This window comes from the organism of the source record quoted next, unplaced genomic scaffold (assembly GCF_019419815.1).
Source record: "Pyrus x bretschneideri cultivar Hongxiangsu unplaced genomic scaffold, Pyrus_bretschneideri_v1 Contig67, whole genome shotgun sequence".
Classification (NCBI taxonomy): domain Eukaryota; kingdom Viridiplantae; phylum Streptophyta; class Magnoliopsida; order Rosales; family Rosaceae; genus Pyrus; species Pyrus x bretschneideri.
The window spans coordinates 1158376-1177597 of NW_025999806.1; the positions used below are offsets into that span (position 1 = coordinate 1158376).

General features: G+C 38.0%; 2 protein-coding genes across 3 annotated transcripts; one reads left to right on the forward strand and one right to left on the reverse strand.

Moving 5' to 3' along the window:
* Positions 1 to 2066: 2066 nt before the first annotated feature.
* On the forward strand, positions 2067 to 4904 carry LOC103967083 (succinate dehydrogenase subunit 6, mitochondrial). The gene is made up of 3 exons (XM_009380330.3): positions 2067 to 2264; positions 3508 to 3610; positions 4553 to 4904. The coding sequence occupies exons 1-3, from the start codon at positions 2067 to 2069 to the stop codon at positions 4705 to 4707; spliced, it is 456 nt and encodes a 151-aa protein (XP_009378605.2). The 3' UTR covers positions 4708 to 4904.
* A 3577-nt stretch (positions 4905 to 8481) lies between these two features.
* Positions 8482 to 15493, reverse strand: LOC103967082 (E3 ubiquitin-protein ligase RHF2A). Of its 2 annotated transcripts, XR_007254139.1 has the most exons (10): positions 15313 to 15493; positions 14677 to 14820; positions 14551 to 14597; positions 12693 to 12755; positions 12488 to 12596; positions 11971 to 12356; positions 11778 to 11885; positions 11258 to 11613; positions 10901 to 10961; positions 8482 to 8801 (listed from the first exon to the last, which is right to left on the reverse strand). XR_007254139.1 is itself a non-coding variant. In XM_009380329.3 (9 exons), exons 1-8 carry the CDS (start codon positions 15316 to 15318, stop codon positions 11304 to 11306), a joined length of 1173 nt encoding a protein of 390 aa, XP_009378604.2. In that variant the 5' UTR covers positions 15319 to 15493; the 3' UTR covers positions 8482 to 8801; positions 11258 to 11303. The 2 variants fall into 2 exon arrangements, 1 of the variants encoding a protein (XP_009378604.2); XM_009380329.3 differs by lacking the exon at positions 10901 to 10961.
* Between the last annotated feature and the right edge of the window lie 3729 nt (positions 15494 to 19222).

Below are 19222 nucleotides of genomic sequence, written 5' to 3' on the forward strand. Positions count from 1 at the left end.
TAATGGTTCCTCAATATTAATACAATTGTAGTGTTTGTACTTCAAATAAAAATTCATGACTATTAGTCATTTGGTAAATTATATTTTACCACCTCAAGTTTGAGGTCTATTGAAATCTTATACAACATCTTCAAAAAATTTTACTTTCATACCTCACGTACTATTTTATATCAATATAATACATGCGTTACATTTTCCATTCATTGGTCCAGGTAAGGACTGACGTGGTAAAAAAATAATTTTCTATGCATTAAAAATATTACAATAATTTACCCTATTAAAAAGAAAATTGGAACCCAGGAACCCATTCCCCCTCCCCCGATCCACCTCCCTCTCCTCCACTCTCTTCAATTCCCCTCCCATCCAAAAACCCACCTCATCCCACCCCACCCCCACCTCCCCTGCAAACCCCCCATCCCACCCCCACCTCCCCAGAGACCTAACCCTAGACTACTCGCTCCCCAAATCCCTCGAATTCAACCACGTCAACGACCTCATGTCCCTCAACCCCTTCCCTCCTCCTCTCTCCTCAAACTCCTTCTTGAATCTCCGCCATAACAACGCTCCGCCCCCGCTATCTTCGCGCCTGGACCTATCTTGCTCCAATTGAAACCCTTTCGGAAACTCTATCGGTGACCTCCTCGACACGAATAAGCTCTTAGACCGGTGCATCAAATTACGATTGTGCCCTCCGCCATCTCTATTGTATCGATCAATTCCCTTCCTCCTATCGAAACCGTTGAACTCATGCTTCGTCCTCTTTCGTATAGTTCTGGACTTGTCGCTGAAGCCGACCGGTTCTCGATCGTTATAGGAGTGACTGGCCCTTTACAAGAAGTTAAGGTAGGGGTGGGGTGGGTTTTTTGGATGGGAGGGGGAGGTGAAGAAAGTGGAGGAGAGGGAGAAGGTGGGTCAGGAGGGAAGATGGGTTTCAGTTTTTTTTTTTTTTTTTTTTAATAAGGTAAATTATTATTATATTTTAAATGCATAAAAAATTATTTTTTTTGTCACGTGGCACAAATGTGGCAGCCATGTTAGTTTTTAATAAACCAATGGATGGAAAATGTAACGGATATATTATATTGAAATCAAATAGTACGTAAGGTATGAAAGTAAAATTTTTTGAAGATATTGTATGAGGTTGCAATAGACCTCAAATATGAAATGGTAAAGTTTAATTTACCCTTAGTCTTTTTTTTTTTTGGACAAAGACTATTAGTCATTTAATTCATCAAAATGTGCAGCATGATCATTTTTGTTAACTCCGTCAGAACTTTCGTTAAATAGGTCATGGTGGAATGACTATTGCTACAATTGGGTTGAAATTGAGGGATTATTTCTCCAATTGGACTAGAATTAAGGGACAGTTACTATAATTGAGTTAAAGCTTAGGGATCATTACTACAATTTTTTTATTTTATTTTTCATATTTGTCCCTTAATTTAGTCTCACATGTGTGGCACGTGACTAATTTTGACGAAATTTTGATAGACTTGACGAAAAGGACTATAAATGAACATTTTGATGCATTAAGAACTATTAGTTATGAATTTTTAGTTGAAAGACTTTTGCTCAAATTCAGTCAAAATTGAGAGACCATTGACGTAGTTACTCTATAATTCTGGAAGGAACCGGATCCCTTCCTGAGCATTGTAAACTAAGCTTCATGAGCAAAGGATCCGAATCGTTGAAATTTGATTTAACGGCTACAATTATTATAACTTTTAGAAGGACCCTCTATTTGTAGCCGTTGAATTAAATTTCAACTGCCCGAATCCTTTGCTCAAGAGACTCAGTTTACAAAACTCAGGCGAAGGGGATCCGGTTCCATTCTGGAATAAAGGAGAGAGGAGAGTGGTGGGGCAGGAAAGAGAGAGTGAGAGAGTGGTGGGGCAGGAAAGAGAGAGAGAGAGAGGGTGGGCCAAAGTTTGTCACCCGTTGGATTCCCACTGATGGCCCAGATTAGTTTAGTCGCGTACATTTTGTGATCGGACAGACGCAAAACCCTCCCATCGAACAAACAAATTTAAGAGCTGAGCGACAGTAAGATTTCAGCAGCAGCAGCAATGACTGATTCTTCATCATCCCCTCTTTCTAAGTCCTTCGTCAGTGAGCATTGGGAGGGTTACAAGGATTTCTGGTGCGAACGATTCTCCTTCCTCACCAACTACTCCAAGTTCGTTAAGCGGGACAAGCCCCTTCCTCTCTGGTCCGACTCCGACGTCGAAGCCTTCATTGCTCTCGACCCTGTTCATGGCCCCGCTGTAATTTCTCACCCTTCTGTTTTTTTTCGTTCTTTTCAGTTTATAGGTGTTAATGGTAAATGGGTTTCTTTGATTTCGTGTTTTTGTGACCCCTGTGGATCTGGGTGTTTGTATTTTTGTTTTCCTTTTGATCTTTTTGCTGTTTTGTCATCTGGGTATTTGTTTATGTTTCTCCTTGATTTAATTATTGAGATGTGCCCCTTTCTGTCATTGATGTTCGAGTGCTCAATCTCTTGGTGGAGGTGTGTCTAATTTCTGGATGTGAAGGTTTTGTATTTTCTGTTTCCGAGATGATTTTGGTTTTGAGTTGGTGTTATTCATCTGGGTATGGTTTTTCTGCGGCTTTCGTTTCATTATTTTTTCACATACTATCTATGCTTGGTGCCTTTCAGATTACTATTCAGTAAGGTTGGTGTTTTAATGTATGGATGGTCTACGGGCGGGGTGTGTAAATTGCTTAAGGGAAAACAATGAATGAAACTTCAGAAACTTGCACTGGATTTGATTCGACACTGTTGCTCTTTTGGCATGAAAGTAATCAAAATAAGAGAGACATGCACTGTGTTTGGTTTTGAATTGTAGTTCAATGATTTGTTGAAGAGAAAAAATAACGACTCTAAAATCAAACAGAGGCGCATGAACTAGTGGAGAATGCAAAGAACTATGTGGCTGGAGAGCTCTTCTTTTTAATTTTCTGTCATGTATTCTAAGATTCTTGATTTTCAAGAAATTTAGTCTAGTTAGCAGCGCAAGCAAGGAAACAACTAACCAGTCTTGACCGTGCAAATTGTTGAGGTTCACTTCCAAAACGTGTGATGTATTTCCAGTTTGGAAAAAGAAACACGTCTAAATTGCTACTCTTCTTTTGGTGTCTTTCCATATGTCTAGTTATGCCGCCACAGACCTCAGCCTGAAGTGCAGCAAAAATGAAGTGGAAAAGCATATCAGATTTTCTTTACCTTTTATAATTTAATTTTCTTGTTTATTCTTTCTCCAACTGCTTAAGTAGGGGCTTTGGATTTAGTGTCCTAGACAAAAATGACTAATTTCCAAATGCAATGAAATACTATTTGGTAATCTTGACTCTGCCGGTGCTTCCTATCTTTGTATGTTGTATTATATTATTGTCCGGTAACCTAGTTATTGTACCTGTAATCGTCTTATGGTTCAATGATGCATTTCTGTACAGCTAAGATGGTCAGTTTTTTTTAAATAGCTGAGTTAACATGCTTTTATTTTTCAGCTGAAGACTGCTAGGGAAGCAGTGAAATTTGGTCTTGCAGGAAGTGTTATTGGAGCAGTATCAACTGCTGGCTTTGCATGGAGATATTCAAGGAGTTTACATGGTAACCTGTTGCCTCTTTCTTTTAGGTGTTCACTTTTTACGATTCTATATGAACAAGTACTGCACAGGGATGTGATGTGTTTGGTTTCTTGTTTTTACCTTAATAATTAAGCTGGCTATCAGTTGAATCTCTAAACATTTCAACATTTCTTCAATTCTGCTTGATATTTTTTTGTTTTAAAGTCCAACATTTTCTTTAAACAATGCTTCAGTGGCAAAAAATGCTACGCATGAAAATGCTAATTCTTATAACCGGGTACGATACAATGGACTGACATTCATTTCTATCAGTGGCAAAAGAAAATATCATATGAATAGTTCATTATTTCTTCCTGACGTTTCTTCTGTTCCACTTGGCCTGCATTGTTTATCTATATCCTGGAAATAAATTTGGATATACTTAGTACACATATTTTACCCTTTCCTTTATTGGTTTCCGTATGCTTCTGGTGTACATGGGTGTGCCATGTTTTCAGTAAAGTTACTTTGTACTGTCCTGTAATCTCATGGTCCGTAAGCAGTGGAAGAAATTTTCGTCATAATCTTGTTTTTTGTATTGTTTTCTGTTTTAACTGTTCCCCTTTCCAACAGCCGGACTTCAAGTAATCGGTAGCCTTTGTTGTTGAAAACCAATTAAGATTAAGTGTTCATGCTTTGGTAGATAATCATAAAGCAGTGGAAGGTTATGATCCGACTATTTCTTTGTCTATCTGAGTGAGCTTCTGGTCATGTATAACATTATAGATTGTGAAGATGTTAGTAACATGTCATGGTAAAATCAACCGCATTCCGACCTTACTATGTTGTATTGTAGCAGATGAGTGATATTGCTTAGTGACATCAGTCTGCATTTTAATTTCAAATCTTCGTGTTTGAATCAGAATTATAACAATGGACGATAGGTTTTAGAAATCTGGTTTATGAACCCTTTTGCATTTTACAGGTGCTGGACTGTCCCTTCTTGCTGGAGGTGTTTTTGGTTGGACATATGGACAGGAAGTTGCGAACCATTGGCTGCAACTTTACAGGTTGGACACCTTGGCTGCACAAACCAAGTTCCTCGAGTGGTGGCCGGAAAAGAACGAGAGATCGTCTTAAACTTGGCTTCCTCTCGGAAGCAAAGATAGTAACCAATGTTCCAGTTTTACAATAAGAATCAAACACACCTGTGTTGACAAATGTAATGGGAGAAATTTGGGTTCACTTTTAGCTTTGTCGAGATATGTTTTACTTTGGGCTCCTTTCTCAAAATCAATCCGATAGCACTGCAACACTTTGTGGTCTTTTAGCTTCTACTTCCCTATTCAGTTTGAACTCTGCAAATTTCGATGGATTTTGTGTGCTGAAAATGTTGCTGTGTTAAGGTAGACGTTATGGATGCTATGTACGTTATCTTGGAAGCGCGCTTTATTTGTGATAGGTATCACAATTAAAACGTGCCTCATTTGAGAAGTTCCAGACTCCGCCACTTCAGAATATGACTTTCACTTCCCATATCCTGGGGCAAGATCATAAAAGAATCGAACAGATTATGTACTGGTTGGGTACTGAGGTGTTTTTATAAAGTGGATACAAAAAAAAGCTGAACTTAAAAAGGTGTTTGGTAAACACTTGAAAACAGCTTATTTTCACAGTTGTGGGTGAAAAAAAAGCTAAAAACGTGAAGCAGCAAAAATGAGTTTATTCTCACGGCATAGCAGAAATAGTTTTTTTTCAAAGCACAGCAATACCAAACCAGCCATATGCCTCGTCTTCATCTAAGAAAAATATGGCAGTATAATGGACTCTTCTTATTCAATGACAACCATAGTATCAAATAAACGATGACTGAGGAACTTGGATAAGATTTGTACTATCACAAAGTAAAACGTAGAAGAATGATAAACCATATTAAGCTGTTTTCTTTTACGAACGATAATGTTCATGAGTTAAATTATTAGTTGTAAGGGGTGAAGGGGATCAATGTAGATCGAATCCACATTAGCATGATTTCTTTCCACTACTAACGTCACAGTCATGCTGAACTTACAAGCTAAATGGACCAGAAGACATGGACTGTACAAAGAAAACTTTCATGCCTCTTAGTTTTCAAAATAGTAAAAAGTCAACAACAAGAGTACGAAGAGAGTCTCTCATGCCAAAGTAGATACAACTACCTGCAGGCTGCAGAGTGGGGAGGACGAATTCCGCAGAGTTGGGAGCGAAGACCATTCAAACAGAGGTAACCTGAGAAGCTGCATGAGAAATAGCACAGCAATTTTTACTCGGCAAAATGGGGGCACCTTGACATGAATGAGAAGCATGTTTCTACTGAAAGTTTCTTGTGGTCTACTCTTGTATTACTGTTTCGCTCTTTTCAAACATTGCTTTTTCACGGCAAACACATGCCATTATGCCAAACAAGAATTTTACTTGGGTTTGTTTTCAAACTAGATGACTTTTATTGATTGTATTTTTTTTAAGTTTTGTTCTCCGTTCGATATGTCAAATTAAACTATTATTTGTCACATTATTTACTTTTCAAAGTTGTGATAAATATTTTAGAACAAAAAACAATGATGAAAAAATTTATCAATCACTTAAAAATGAATTTGAAGCTGCTATTAATATTTGACAGTAACCACATTTACACTCATTTCATGTAATAGCACATAAGAATTGGCATTTCGATTAAAAAATACTAATGATGTCTTTTTTACTATTATTTTTTATGTGAATTTTTACATTTCATTTAACGATGCTCGAAGCCTCGAAAAAAATGATTTGATGGTAACGCAAGGAAGGTTGGGTGGTTAGAGGTTAATTTAGCTTAATCGTAGCTATTGGTTTTGCTGCTGTTCCAGCCGTACATGCAAAAGCACCTTTTGCGAAAATTGTTTCATCGGTTGAAAGCGTGGGCTGAGCTAATGACATCTTTCACAAGTCAAAAACGTTTTGGGCCTTCTACACAGCTCATTTCTTTCAAAGCAATTGCCCAAATATCATTAACTCCAGGTTTTAAGTATTGAGCTACATCTCTGAGCCCAATGACATTTTCCATGTAAATAAGAAGTTTGAAAATCAGAATACCAAATGGACAAACAAACAAAGTATGAAATTACGAATATTATAAAAAATAAAAAAACGAGAATGCTGAAACTGGTTATAAACTTAGGGTTTAAGTTACTTATTCTCAACTGAATCACAAAACGTCTATTTATAATAAACCCACTATAATCACTAAGCAAGAAAACAAAATCTCATTCTAACGAACTAGGCTAAAATTCAAACAATAAAATAAACCTAAATGTTAATAGAGTGATTTTTGTACAACCATTTTGTATATCTGGACACTCACAAATTGTTTTATTTTAATGGCCATTGTATCCCATTGTTAAAGTTAGTAAAATACACAACTAAGTTAGGTTTCGGAGCCAAATCATTTTAGGGTGTTGCGGCCACCAGCCAACTCTCTCTCTCTCTCTCTCTCTCTTGAGTGGTGCTTTAGCTTATAATAAAAGAAGAGAAAGTCATTGTTTCTCCAATTTTTTAATGCAATGGGTCTCCATGGCTTTTGCCATCAATTTTAAGAGTATTGATGTGCACAAATGTCGGAGGACCTTCAAAAATGAAAAGAAACAAAGTTTCAATTAGTAAGAAAGAAAAATGAAGGATGAGAACCTAATGTATCCTATTGTAAATTTATATGGGTGTCTTAGAGAAATATATAAATTTAAATATGTGCCCAAAAATAAAACTTGATGTAAAGTGCTATTAAAATAAAAGAAAGTGCTTTAGTGAAAATGTTTCTGAAACCAATCATTAGGAAAAATCTGAGTAGATCCTAGAAAAGCACTTGAAGTGCTTCCAGCAAGAAGCACATGTATGATGTTTCTTCCAAAAAACACTTAAAGTGCTTTTAGAATCCAAAATTTCACCAAAAGCGCTTTCAGTCATTCTAAAAACACTTCTAAACGAGCTAAAAGTTGGTAAGCTTGTTTGGAAGCAAATACTCAATTGCCTCCTAAATAGCCAACAGTTTCTCATGAGTTCATTTTGACTAGTGACGAATTTGTTGCAACAACTTCGAGCGATTGTGGTTACGACATAAGCCTACCGAGCAAACTTCCACACAACATGGGCAGCGGGGCAACGTTTCAACAATGTACCAAGAGTCCGGGATGAAATTAAGGATCGAAACACGCCTCAAACAACCATCTTCCTCTCAACTAGCATAAGTTTCATCATATTCGTTCGGACCAAGGTTTTTTTCCCTCAAATGATATGTCCCACCTTGCAACATCCAGTGATTGTCAAGCGGGAACCACGAGACCAGTAGGGATTTTGGAAATCACTACTGATCTCGTATTTCCCGCTGATAGACATTTCGACAACCTTGGTAGAACCGGAATCGGAACCATAAAAATAAATACAAAACCTATTAAGGAAAATTAGGGTATGGCTCACGGCAAGCAAACCAGGTACAGGCACGACAACAGCTACTACCGACAACCAAATTTTGGGCATGGGCAAATACATAGAACCCCTATAAGTTTAGGGCAAGGGCAAAGACACAGAGACGTCGTAAGAGCCTTATTACAATGGCATCAGTGTAATATATAGGATTTACGTAGTGTTATATAAGAAGAGAATACAATATGCAACTAATCTCACATCTCAAATCCAATAGGGATGCCTAATCATCCTATGGTATACTATTTAGTTCAACAATGATCACTTTGGCACCGACTAGCTCGTCAGCGCATCCTATTGACACTTGCACTAGCCCAATGATAGACATTTCGACAATTTGATGCCGTTGTGCATAGTGCCACAACATTAAGTTCAGTCCTTACATAATTTGGCAGAAGAATGAAAAATATTCAAAGGACCTACAACACGAAGAAAATTACTGTATAATCCCATATAAAAGTGAATTGTCTACATGTATGTATGTATGATTCAAAGACACCTAACATGTACGACAGAAGTATATTCATAAATAAGTTAAGGATAAAGCAATTTACAAGCAGATAATGGCATTCAGGCTTAAAAAGTAGAGCATTTACTCTATGGTTTCTTTATTCTGAATCAGATCTTAATCAGCAAACCAATGCTCTTTCCAAACGTAAACAGACCATCCACTGGAAGACGATGACGATGGCAAAGCATCATATCCACAGCGCTCTGGTAGCTCAAAGGGGCGATTCCACCTGCATTTAAATGAGTAGCTTTTTGTAAGGTCGTGGTTTACCAAGCAAATCAAATCTTTGGCAGACGAGACAACAGAAGATACTGTAATCACTAGTTAACAAAGATGGCAAAAGTAATGAACTCAAATATACAGAGTAAAAGGCCAATAAAAGAATGAAAATCCTCACTCTTCAGTAAGAGGCAGCACATCTAAATGTTGCATGATATGGTAAAAGTCGCATGTTAGTCATGGGGTTCATTAAATAATTCCCTCACGAAGGGCAGAGATTTTCCCAATAAAAGGTTCTTTGTTTCATTTTTTACCATCACCAGGTGCTTGGTGCAATTTGCAATCAACTAAAGTCTCAATCATTGCACAACAATCAATTCAACGGTCGCTGAGTTCTGACTGTCCTTGAGGACCTTATCCCTAACCTGTGTTTGGATGAAAGACTTCAAAGTTACACAGAACATAGGCTGATCCCTACAAAAAGTAGATAAGAGGAATATGAAATGACAAGAATCAAGACTCGATACACTCAGAGAACTATCAAATAACTCCTTCAAAGGTGTCATTTTGTAAGTCCCTTGTTTACCGTCTTTATACTGCATTTAGCGTTGTAGTGCTTGAGTAGTGCATTGTGGTTGTCTAAAGATCCTTGGTACTTTGAAAGTCCCTCGCCCAGCACAGGGTAAGAGACCTTGAAACTTGGGTCAAATGCCACTTGTCCATGGAAATCGAAGCGAGGGCTTTAAGTAACTTGGTATTTGATTTCATTAACAGTACTCCCATAGATCATTCCTGATATAGATATCTAGGAAAAATTATCAACTCATATACATGTCCTGCAAATTGAGGATAACCAGATTCCAAAGATGCAGTCACTTGAACAATCCATGGACAGGTAGAGCGAGAGAGGAGATTCAGATCAGAGACTGACAGGTGTGTCACAGATTTGGTGGTAGTGGATTTTGACATTTCCTTTTCAGGAGTTACACGGAACAAGAGTCATAAATTGGACTGATATGCGACGACCATAGCATTTTGATGGAAAAGATTAGATTCTGAGAGAAAAAGAGTAAGGCGAAGTGAGAACGTGCATGAATGGTAAAGGTAAGTGACCTGGGGGTACAGAGTGAGCAAAGTGAATTGGTTGAATTGATCAACCACATTTAAGAACTGAAATTTGTCCAATCAACACCCAATGAGATTATGGTTCAATAAGAAGACAGCGCCCACAAGGATTGATTGCTTGACTAATTATGTGACTGGACCAGGCTGCTAGCTCATAGATCTATGCAACTATTCATATGCATTAGTTTTCAACAATTATAAGCTCATCCAAATTTCACACCTAAGACCATCCAAAATATAAAAACAATAGTTACACTTGAATACAGGAAACACAGCACCACAGACGCGAAATATATGATGCTAAACCATATGTAAGCTGTAGCACATTCATCAGCATAAGATGTTAACTGAATAGGACCGGGATAGATTGCGCAACTAATACAACAATGACACCCCTTCTTAAATTTGGCCCTAATTCATCTTAAATAAAACCATGCAATACACGAAGTTGATGAAAATGAAAGGGACAGAGAAATCTACTAGCTTGTGTATATTTTGGTGTGCATAAGTTTCAAAGATGAAGCATATCAACTACTCTTAAGGTATACAATCACATTCCATCCACAAACACCAAAAAGCCATCCGACTGTTAACCGATTACCAAATTGGCCTCCAACTTATGAATACCCCAGAGCTCTACAAGACCGATATCTTAGCTTTCATTACTTGGAACCTTTATAAATCTTAAATTGTTTTTTCTAGCCCTTCCAAAGGTAGTTGCTGCAACCTTATTCAAAGGTACATTACTACATTAACAATGAATGACCTCTAACCTTAAGAAACACAAAATTCCTCAGCTCGAGATGCAAACCACAAGGTTCCGCATTCAGCTAAGAGAGCTTCTGGTGAAGAATATTTGTTTTTACCATGATACTTGAAGAGAAAATGCTCCTATATGCAGGAACATCATTAGTGCAGCTTCTGCCAAGGAAACAGTCCACACAAAAAGGCATGTATAGAATACACATAAGATCATAAAACAACCTTTCACCTCCCTCGCACAAATCTTGAACTCCCAAAGAAATCCATGCCTATTTCTTCCACACTACCAAAAAGTTAAAATATGAAGCTACAATACAGAGAAAAAAAACACAAAGACAACACACAAATCAAACACCAATATAATTCATCAAGATAAGCAAATAAATACACTAACCAACTTGAGAATAAGACACGAGACTCATGCAAAATAACATGGAGACCCGAAAGACGAGAAAAATAAACTAAATAAAAACAAAAGAACATTACAGGAAAAATATCCAAGTGGATTGAGAAAAGGAAAACACAAAAACTACATATCGAGTTCTTCAATGCATTCAAAATTCAATTCATAAGACTTACCTTATATAAAGAACTTCTTTGAGTTAATGCAATTGCTGAAGAATGCCTAATTTGAACTAGAACCTGCAGTACAGGCAGCCAGTCTATTATGGTCATTTACAGAATTTTCACCACCCCTTTCTGATATCCGCCGATTGTCTGATTCAGAAACCGGACTGTCTAAACTATTTGACACAGAAGCCTCATTAATTGTGTTATCGTCTTTTGTTTCCAGACGCTCCATCATGCGTGATACAGTTGCGATCCCTGCGTTAACCTCTCTTTTAACTTCTGAACCAAGATCTGCCATGGAAGCATTGCGAGAGAACAACCTCTCCTTCCAACCTCTTGTGCTCTTTGAAATTGACTCTTTGTATCTAATTTAAAATGAGAAACAATACTTGTGATGTTTATGAAACATGAAAGACTTGTCTTTTTTTTTGGCGGCAGAAGAGGGGGGGGGGGGTGGGTGGGTGGTAGGGGAGGGGGTGACTCATTCAGAAGGAATAATTAAATGGCAAAGGTTAAAGCATATTAATACCTCGTTGATACTGCATTAAATCGAGATTTCAGAGATTCTGAAAAGGATTGCAAGTCTGATGGTCCAGCTCTATCTTGGGTACTTGGGGATGACTGACTAGGCGACCTCCTAAAGGAAAATGATGATAAGATAACAAGAAATATGTGATTTTATGCACCAACATATATCCTGACCAAACTGAAGAATCGAGTACCTATTGCTCATGGAAGACCCTTGTTGATTCAGAGCCGAATTACTAGATCCAGATGCTGATGCAGAAACAGAACCAGATTGTGACGAATGTACGGGAGTGGTTGCTTGAGAAGATTCTTCCCTATTCATAGGAGGCGACGGGAAAGTTACTGCAATTGAAGGAGATGGTTCACCTTCTCCCATCTGATCAGGGGAAGAAGAAGCATGAGCCTGAGGTGCATTAGGATTGGTAGAGAAGACCAGGTATTGTGGACGACCATGAGCTGATGACCTATTCCTTTGTCCTTCCCTTCTAGCAATGTGGCGTGCCCGACCCATTGCGGCAGCAGCAGCTAAGTGCTGGATTATACGCTCTTCAAGTTCAGCATCATTTACACCCATAGGTAACTACATCAGGAGCAAAATTGAAAAGAAAAAAAAAAAAAAGAAAAAGAAAAATTGAATAAGAATCTCCTGTTTTGGTAGGTTTATACTACATTTGACTTAATGATGATAAAGAACAAAGATAGAATACAAACATGCTGCAACTCAAAATCCCCAAGAGTTGGATGATGAAATATTGTGGTATTTCGAGGTGGATTCGACCTAATACTTCTCTCTTGTTCTACTGCCTCTAGCAGTTCCTGGCTGTAAAATTGTAAATACACACAAAATGAAGACCTTATCATTATCTAATAGTCATATGAATCAATGGAATATCAGGACCGGTAACAAAATACTAACCCAGTGGGATCCTTCAAGCTGATGGGTTGCCAGCACATAGGGCATTGGGAGCTTCGCTGACACCTACAATTGAAACGAAATTTCAATTTTTGAGAACTTTCAAAATCATCAATATAAGATCAGTTGCTAGAACAGCCACTCATTCAATCATTTTTTTCCCATTTGACATTGTCCTAATTCTTTTGAAATGTTAATATAACTCACATTTTTAAAACCCACGTTTTAACTACTTATTCCTCACTTGCCTTCCACTGGTTTCTCGGGCCCAACAATGGTCCCAACCTAGCACTGTCCCTCCTCCAATTAGTCACCTTTGTTCTAAAGAAATTCGTAGATTTCTAATTATAACAAAAAAGGAAATGAAAAGTTGGGTCTTCAGGAGCATCATACTTAATCTTCAGTTCTTCACCAAGAAATTAAAAACGCCATTACAGTTTTTTCCTTTCAGGTTCTCTCAGCTGAAAAAAAAATGGTTTCACTCCTTTTCTTTCTTTTTGTCTCAGTTTGTTATCTTCTCCTTGGTTGTTCTTTCTAATTTTTTATATTTCTCTTTAATACATTGTGTGTAATTGACTGAGCATTCCTTCTATTAATTTTGCTTACTATTAAGTGACAGCAGTCCGTTGCTTTTGTTTGGAATATAGTTTTATGTGTAATTAGAAAGAAATACAGAAATGAGTTCTGGCTTTAGAAAAAGAGGGGAGATGGGGGATGTAAAAAGCTACAAACGGAGGAAGAGCAGATGGAAATTGAGTAAATAAGTAGGAAAAACATGGTTCTTAAACATACAAGGTAAACTAACATTTAAAAAATTAAAAGGACAGCCACGTGCCAATTGGGCAACAAGCAACTGAACGAGTGGGTGTTGCAGCAATTGATGCTAGCATTGCTCTAAAGATAATAGGGAACTGCGCAGGAAACAAGCTTCTGGCATCATCTAAACTTCAACCGAAACATCCAGGGACCATATTTGCGTTAATATAATCCATTTATAACCAATAAAAGTTTCATTATATCTCTTGATAACCATAATAATTGAAAGAAATATTTATTTCGTAATAGAAGCTAGGATACAGATTTATACCCTTTTGGTTCAAATTACACCCAGGTCATTATTGTACAAGTTGATTAAGGCATGGTGTTGGTAGTACAAAAGTCAAAGGTATAACTAGCTTGACTATCATTATAAATGTAGAAATTAGACTAGATGTGAAACTACTATGAAAAGACAGTATGATCATTCTAATCTATTCCTACAATGCTTAAGGCAACCTTTTGAGTACCTCAAGGACGAAATGGGAACAAACCTATGTATCAATACAGAACTATTTAATCACACTTTCAAAAATACAAAGGGACCAGATGAGATTTCATGTGAAGTATCTTTGAAGGCTTTAGCAACTAGAATTGGAGTAGCTATTATGCCAATTATAACATCACATTTCATAATTTTCACGAAATTCAATCGCATTGAGTCCCAACTCCTTTGTTTGGTAAATTAGGAGAGAGGAGGAGGAGGAGAGGAGAGAGAGAGAGAGGGGGGGGGGGTGTGCGGTAGTGGGACAAAAGATTAAAATAACCTACTTACTTATTTCAATTTTAATACCGCACAGAGTATTTCCTAGAAGTAAAGATGTGGAACTAGAACAGAGTTGGCTAAAGGATTCTGACACAAATGCAATGCCCACATCTTATCTTTATTTCCACAGTCGCAATATTTGGCTACCCTAATATCCCGTGTTATAGTTCATACGCGTTTCATGAACAAGAATAAGAAAATCTAACTATCATATCAACTACAAAAAATTACAAACAAAAAATGAGCATTAAATACTAAAAAATGGATATCAGAAAATACCACTCAAGAATGCACTGAAGATGAAATTCATGCTTGCAACCGGTCAACTGCATAAAGCAAATGAGGATTGATTAAAAGGAAAACCATAAAAGAAAAGATAATAGCGTCTAAACTATTTATATATACCGTAGAAGGATCGTTGTCACAGAAGGCCTCCAGGCATATACTGCAAGCATCATCACAGGCTTCCTGGATTCCTCCCTCCACAAAAGCTGCTGCTGACGTCAAGTGGGCATCAGATTTGTTGGTCTCTTCTCCTCCCGGAGCCGCCTGTAAAGCAAACACTACAAGCTTAGAAAATACGATATATACAAATTCACATCACTTCTTTTCCTCGGGGACATAGAAACTAAACAACGAAGGTGAAGCATTAACGCAATCGACCCGGTGTAGTTCAAAAATTATGTACATAATCAAATAATTTACAACAAAAGAAACCGGTTTAGCACTGGGAGGCCAACACTAAGAACCATAAATAATTTAACCCACCAAGATAAATAGATCAAAATTCATAAAATCAAATTACGAGCTCTAAATATTGCACATAATCCCCTTGAATTCAGAATTAAAGCAACCAAGTACACTAAAACACGTGATAACCAACAATCAGAAGAATCCAGAGTCAATCAAACAGTGTTGGATACCTAATTTAAGAGGGAATATCACAATTCATGAGATTCTGATATTTTCTTCCAAATGGAAAATTATTTCAATCAACTCAGGGTCAACCAAAACAGTGAAATCACAAAAGTATTTAATTACCTCCATGAAAAACTGTAAAGTCAAGAAAGTGTACAGCCAAAAAATGGATCTTTGATTGTAGAGATGAAGTTGGAATTGGGATTAAGGGGACAGCGAAAACCCTAGAGAGAGGGAGGGAGGAGGGAGGGAGAGAGAGAGAGAGAGAGCAGAATGAGTTTGGTTGCTAATGAGTTTCCCTTTCGGTGTGCTTTCTGCTTTGTCTACTTATTCATCGTGACTTCTGAGCGAGCGGAGACTTGACCATTCAGTCACCACAGTGCTCACACGTGTCCTTCCCACCGAATCTCTTTGACGATTATTTCTAACTCATTTTACCCGCCACTCCCTTCGCCCTTCTCGATCTCATAATTTTTCTTGGCAAATTGGTTGTTCTGACCAAATTTCACAAGTTGGTTGTTAAAATTATCCTTTACCTATACATTTGTTATTTTTGTTGTGGTGTATTTTATCTGACAAGGAGAGAGAGGGCCGACGGCAAGGAGAAAAGAGAGAGATGTGTTTGTAGAATTGTAGGAGAATGTATGTGGTGTTATCCCTCCTACATTGTGTCTTTATTTATAGTAATAAAATGAGAGAAGATATTTCTTCTTCCCAAGGAATATAAGATACAATAGGAAATGATAATTAGAATTAAATCTAATCTAGGATTTACATAATCATACTTAAACTATGAATGTTTACAACACTCCCCCTTGAGTGTGTAAATACTCAAGGTAGATTTAACATCATGCAGAAGTTGAGGAAGTCGACTCATTGGCACTGATTCTAAGGAACAACGCTTATTCTCAATAAGGTAAGAACTTGCATAAGTAGTAAGTCTCACTAAAAAAACCCTAAGGCTAAGGCAAAAGCTCGAGTAAGGACAAAATCCATAGTCTAAGGAAAAATGCCTGAAAGATACAAAGTCAAAAGAAACGTCTAGATGACGTCATCAAGGATATGACCAGCCTAATGTGGGTGCCTCGTTAAAACCTAATTAGGTAACAAAAACATAGCGGGAAAAATGCTCCTAATCATAGGGAAAAAGAGTACATTAAGATCAAGCAAGTATCTATAGGATACTCCCCCTGAGTTTGACATAATTCCAAAGAGAAATAGCAAAGTTACAACTCATAAAGTTTATGCATACTAATTTCATGAACAAGCTTCTAAAACATGGTCTTCGGCAGTGATTTGGTGAAGAGGTCGGCCAGATTGTCTTGTGAACGGATTTGTGTGACTTCAATCTTTTGATGCTCTTGTTGTTGATGTGAAAAGAAACACTTCGGCGCAATGTGCTTGGTGTTGTCTCCTTTGATGTAACCCTTCTTGAGTTGTTCGATGCAAGCTGTGTTGTCCTTCAAAGATCGTCGTCGAGACATTAACGACGGGATAAAGATCACAGGAGCTTCGAATACGGGCCCACTACTGCTCTTAACCAAAAGCATTCCCAAGTTGCTTCATGTAAGACAAGAATTTTAGCATGGTTAGACGAAGTGGCAGGTAAGGTCTAGTTTAGTTGACCTCCAAGAGATTGCGGTGCCTCCAACGGTAAAGACATAACCCGTTTGAGAGCGCGCCTTGTACGGATTAGATAAGTATCTTGCGTCGCATAACTAACAAGGCGAGAATCGACTCGAGGAGCATAGGGTGTGGCACCATTCGAGGATTCGTAGGGATAGAACAAACCTAAATCTGTAGTACCCTTAAGGTAACGGAAAATGTCTTTCACGCCAATCCTAGTGTCTGCGTGTTGGTGCATTATTGTATCTTGCCAAAAGATTAACAGCGAAAGAGATGTCGGGTTTAGCGCATTGAGCTAAGTACAATAAACGCCTATCACACTAGATAAGGAACTTCAGGCTCCAAAATCTCTTCATCATGCTCCTTCGACTAAAAGGGATCTTGTTTTGCATCTAGCGAATGAACTATCATAAGAGTACTTGAAGGCTTTGCTTTATCCTTATTAAAGCGGCGCAACACCTTTTGGGTGTAGTTCGATTGATGTACTAGGATTCCATCCGAACAATGCTCTATCTCAAGACCGAGACAGTATTGAGTCTTACTTAGATCTTTCATCTTAAATTTCGACTTCAGGTGCGCGTCAGTTCTCGTGAGCTTGTTCAAGAGTTCTTATAAGATTCATGCCATTGACATTTACTGCAACAATCGCAAATCCAGAATGTGACTTCTTAATGAACACATAAGGGCATAGTTCATTGTTCCCATATCCCTGACTTGTCAAATACTCATTCAGACGGTTGTACCACATTCTTCCGGATTGTTTCAAATTGTAGAGTGAACGCCTGAACCGAATTGAGAGCATGTTCCAAGGTTTAGAAATATTTGAACCAATCAATGTAAGTCATTCAGGAACTTCATATAGATTTCCGTAGCAAGATCTCCATAGAGATACGCGGTTACTACGTCCATCAGCTACATATCCAGTTTTTCGGAAACTACCAAACTGATAAGGTAGTGAAATGTAATCACATCCATAATGGGTGAATAAGTTTTGTCATAGTCAATCCTGGGACGTTGTGAGAAGCCTTGTGTAACAAGACAAGCTTTGTAATGCACAATTTCGTTCTTCTCATTATGCTTTCAAATGAAAACCCACTTGTAGCCAAGCTTCATATGTGGAGGAGTATGAGCTACATGTCCAAACACCTTACATTTTGCAAGCGAATCGAGTTCAACTTGGATTGCTTGTTTCCAATTTAACCAATCAGTTCTACGTCGACATTCATCGCGGTTCAATGTCATCGATCAACATGATCTCAATAGCTACTACAAATGCTAATGCATCGTTGACAATGATCCTATTTCTATGCCACACATTATCTAAGCTAGCATAATAAACCGAAATCTCATGATTCTCAGGATGAGGATTCGTCTCTTCAAAGATGCTTCCATAATCTAGAATTTCTTCATGAGTTGGGTAGAATGATTAAGCGATAGTCGGATTCATGGTAGGTTCTTTAGGACTTTGTGACATGGTTTTCCTCTTCCAGGGGTGTGAATCCTTTAAACCAAGGGGTCTGCCACGTTTTTGTGTAAGGGCAGATGATTGGCTAGCCAATAATGTACGTGGATCACCAAAATTGGTGTCTCGGGCTTTTAGGAGGGCAATCTGTCGTACATTTCATACATCCATTTTTGTAGGCATATTCGCAGCTAGAATATGTGATCTTGTCATGCGCGCTAGATCAGTGAAAGCATCTGGCATGCTCTAAGCTATGCTCTGAAGATCTAATATACACTGCACTTCAGTTTCAGACTGAGCAATGCGGGGATCTAAATGAGATAAAATGAGAGTCATCCACGATAATTCGCGTCGTTCTTTAGGAACGATGATGCTCTTATCTCCCCCTAACGACTGGAAAACTGTTTCATAGAAGTGACAATCCGCTAAACGAGCGGTAAACAGATTGCCTATCAAAGGTTCTAAGTAACGAATAATCGAAGGAGAATCATATCCGACATAGATTCTCATCCTTCACTGAGGCCCCATTTTTGTACGTAAGGGAGGCAAGATCGGCACATATACCGCACAACCAAATATGCGCAGATACGATATGTCGAGTTCGTATCTAGTAACCAACTGAATAGTACTAAATGGTTGTCACAACAGGCCTCAGGTGGACCAACTTTGCTCCATGCAATATTGCATGGCCCTAAGCAACGATCAGGAACCTGGTACGTATAACCAACGATCGAGCAATCATTTGTAAACGCTTAATGAATGCCTCTGTCAAGCTATTCTGGGTGTGAACATGGGGTACATGATGTTCAACTTCAACGCCAACCGATATGCAATAGTCATCAAAAGTTTTAGATGTGAATTCTCCAACATTATCCAATCGAATAGATTTGATCAGATAATTAGGGTGGTGAGCCCTAAGCTTGATAACCTGAGCCAACAGTTTTG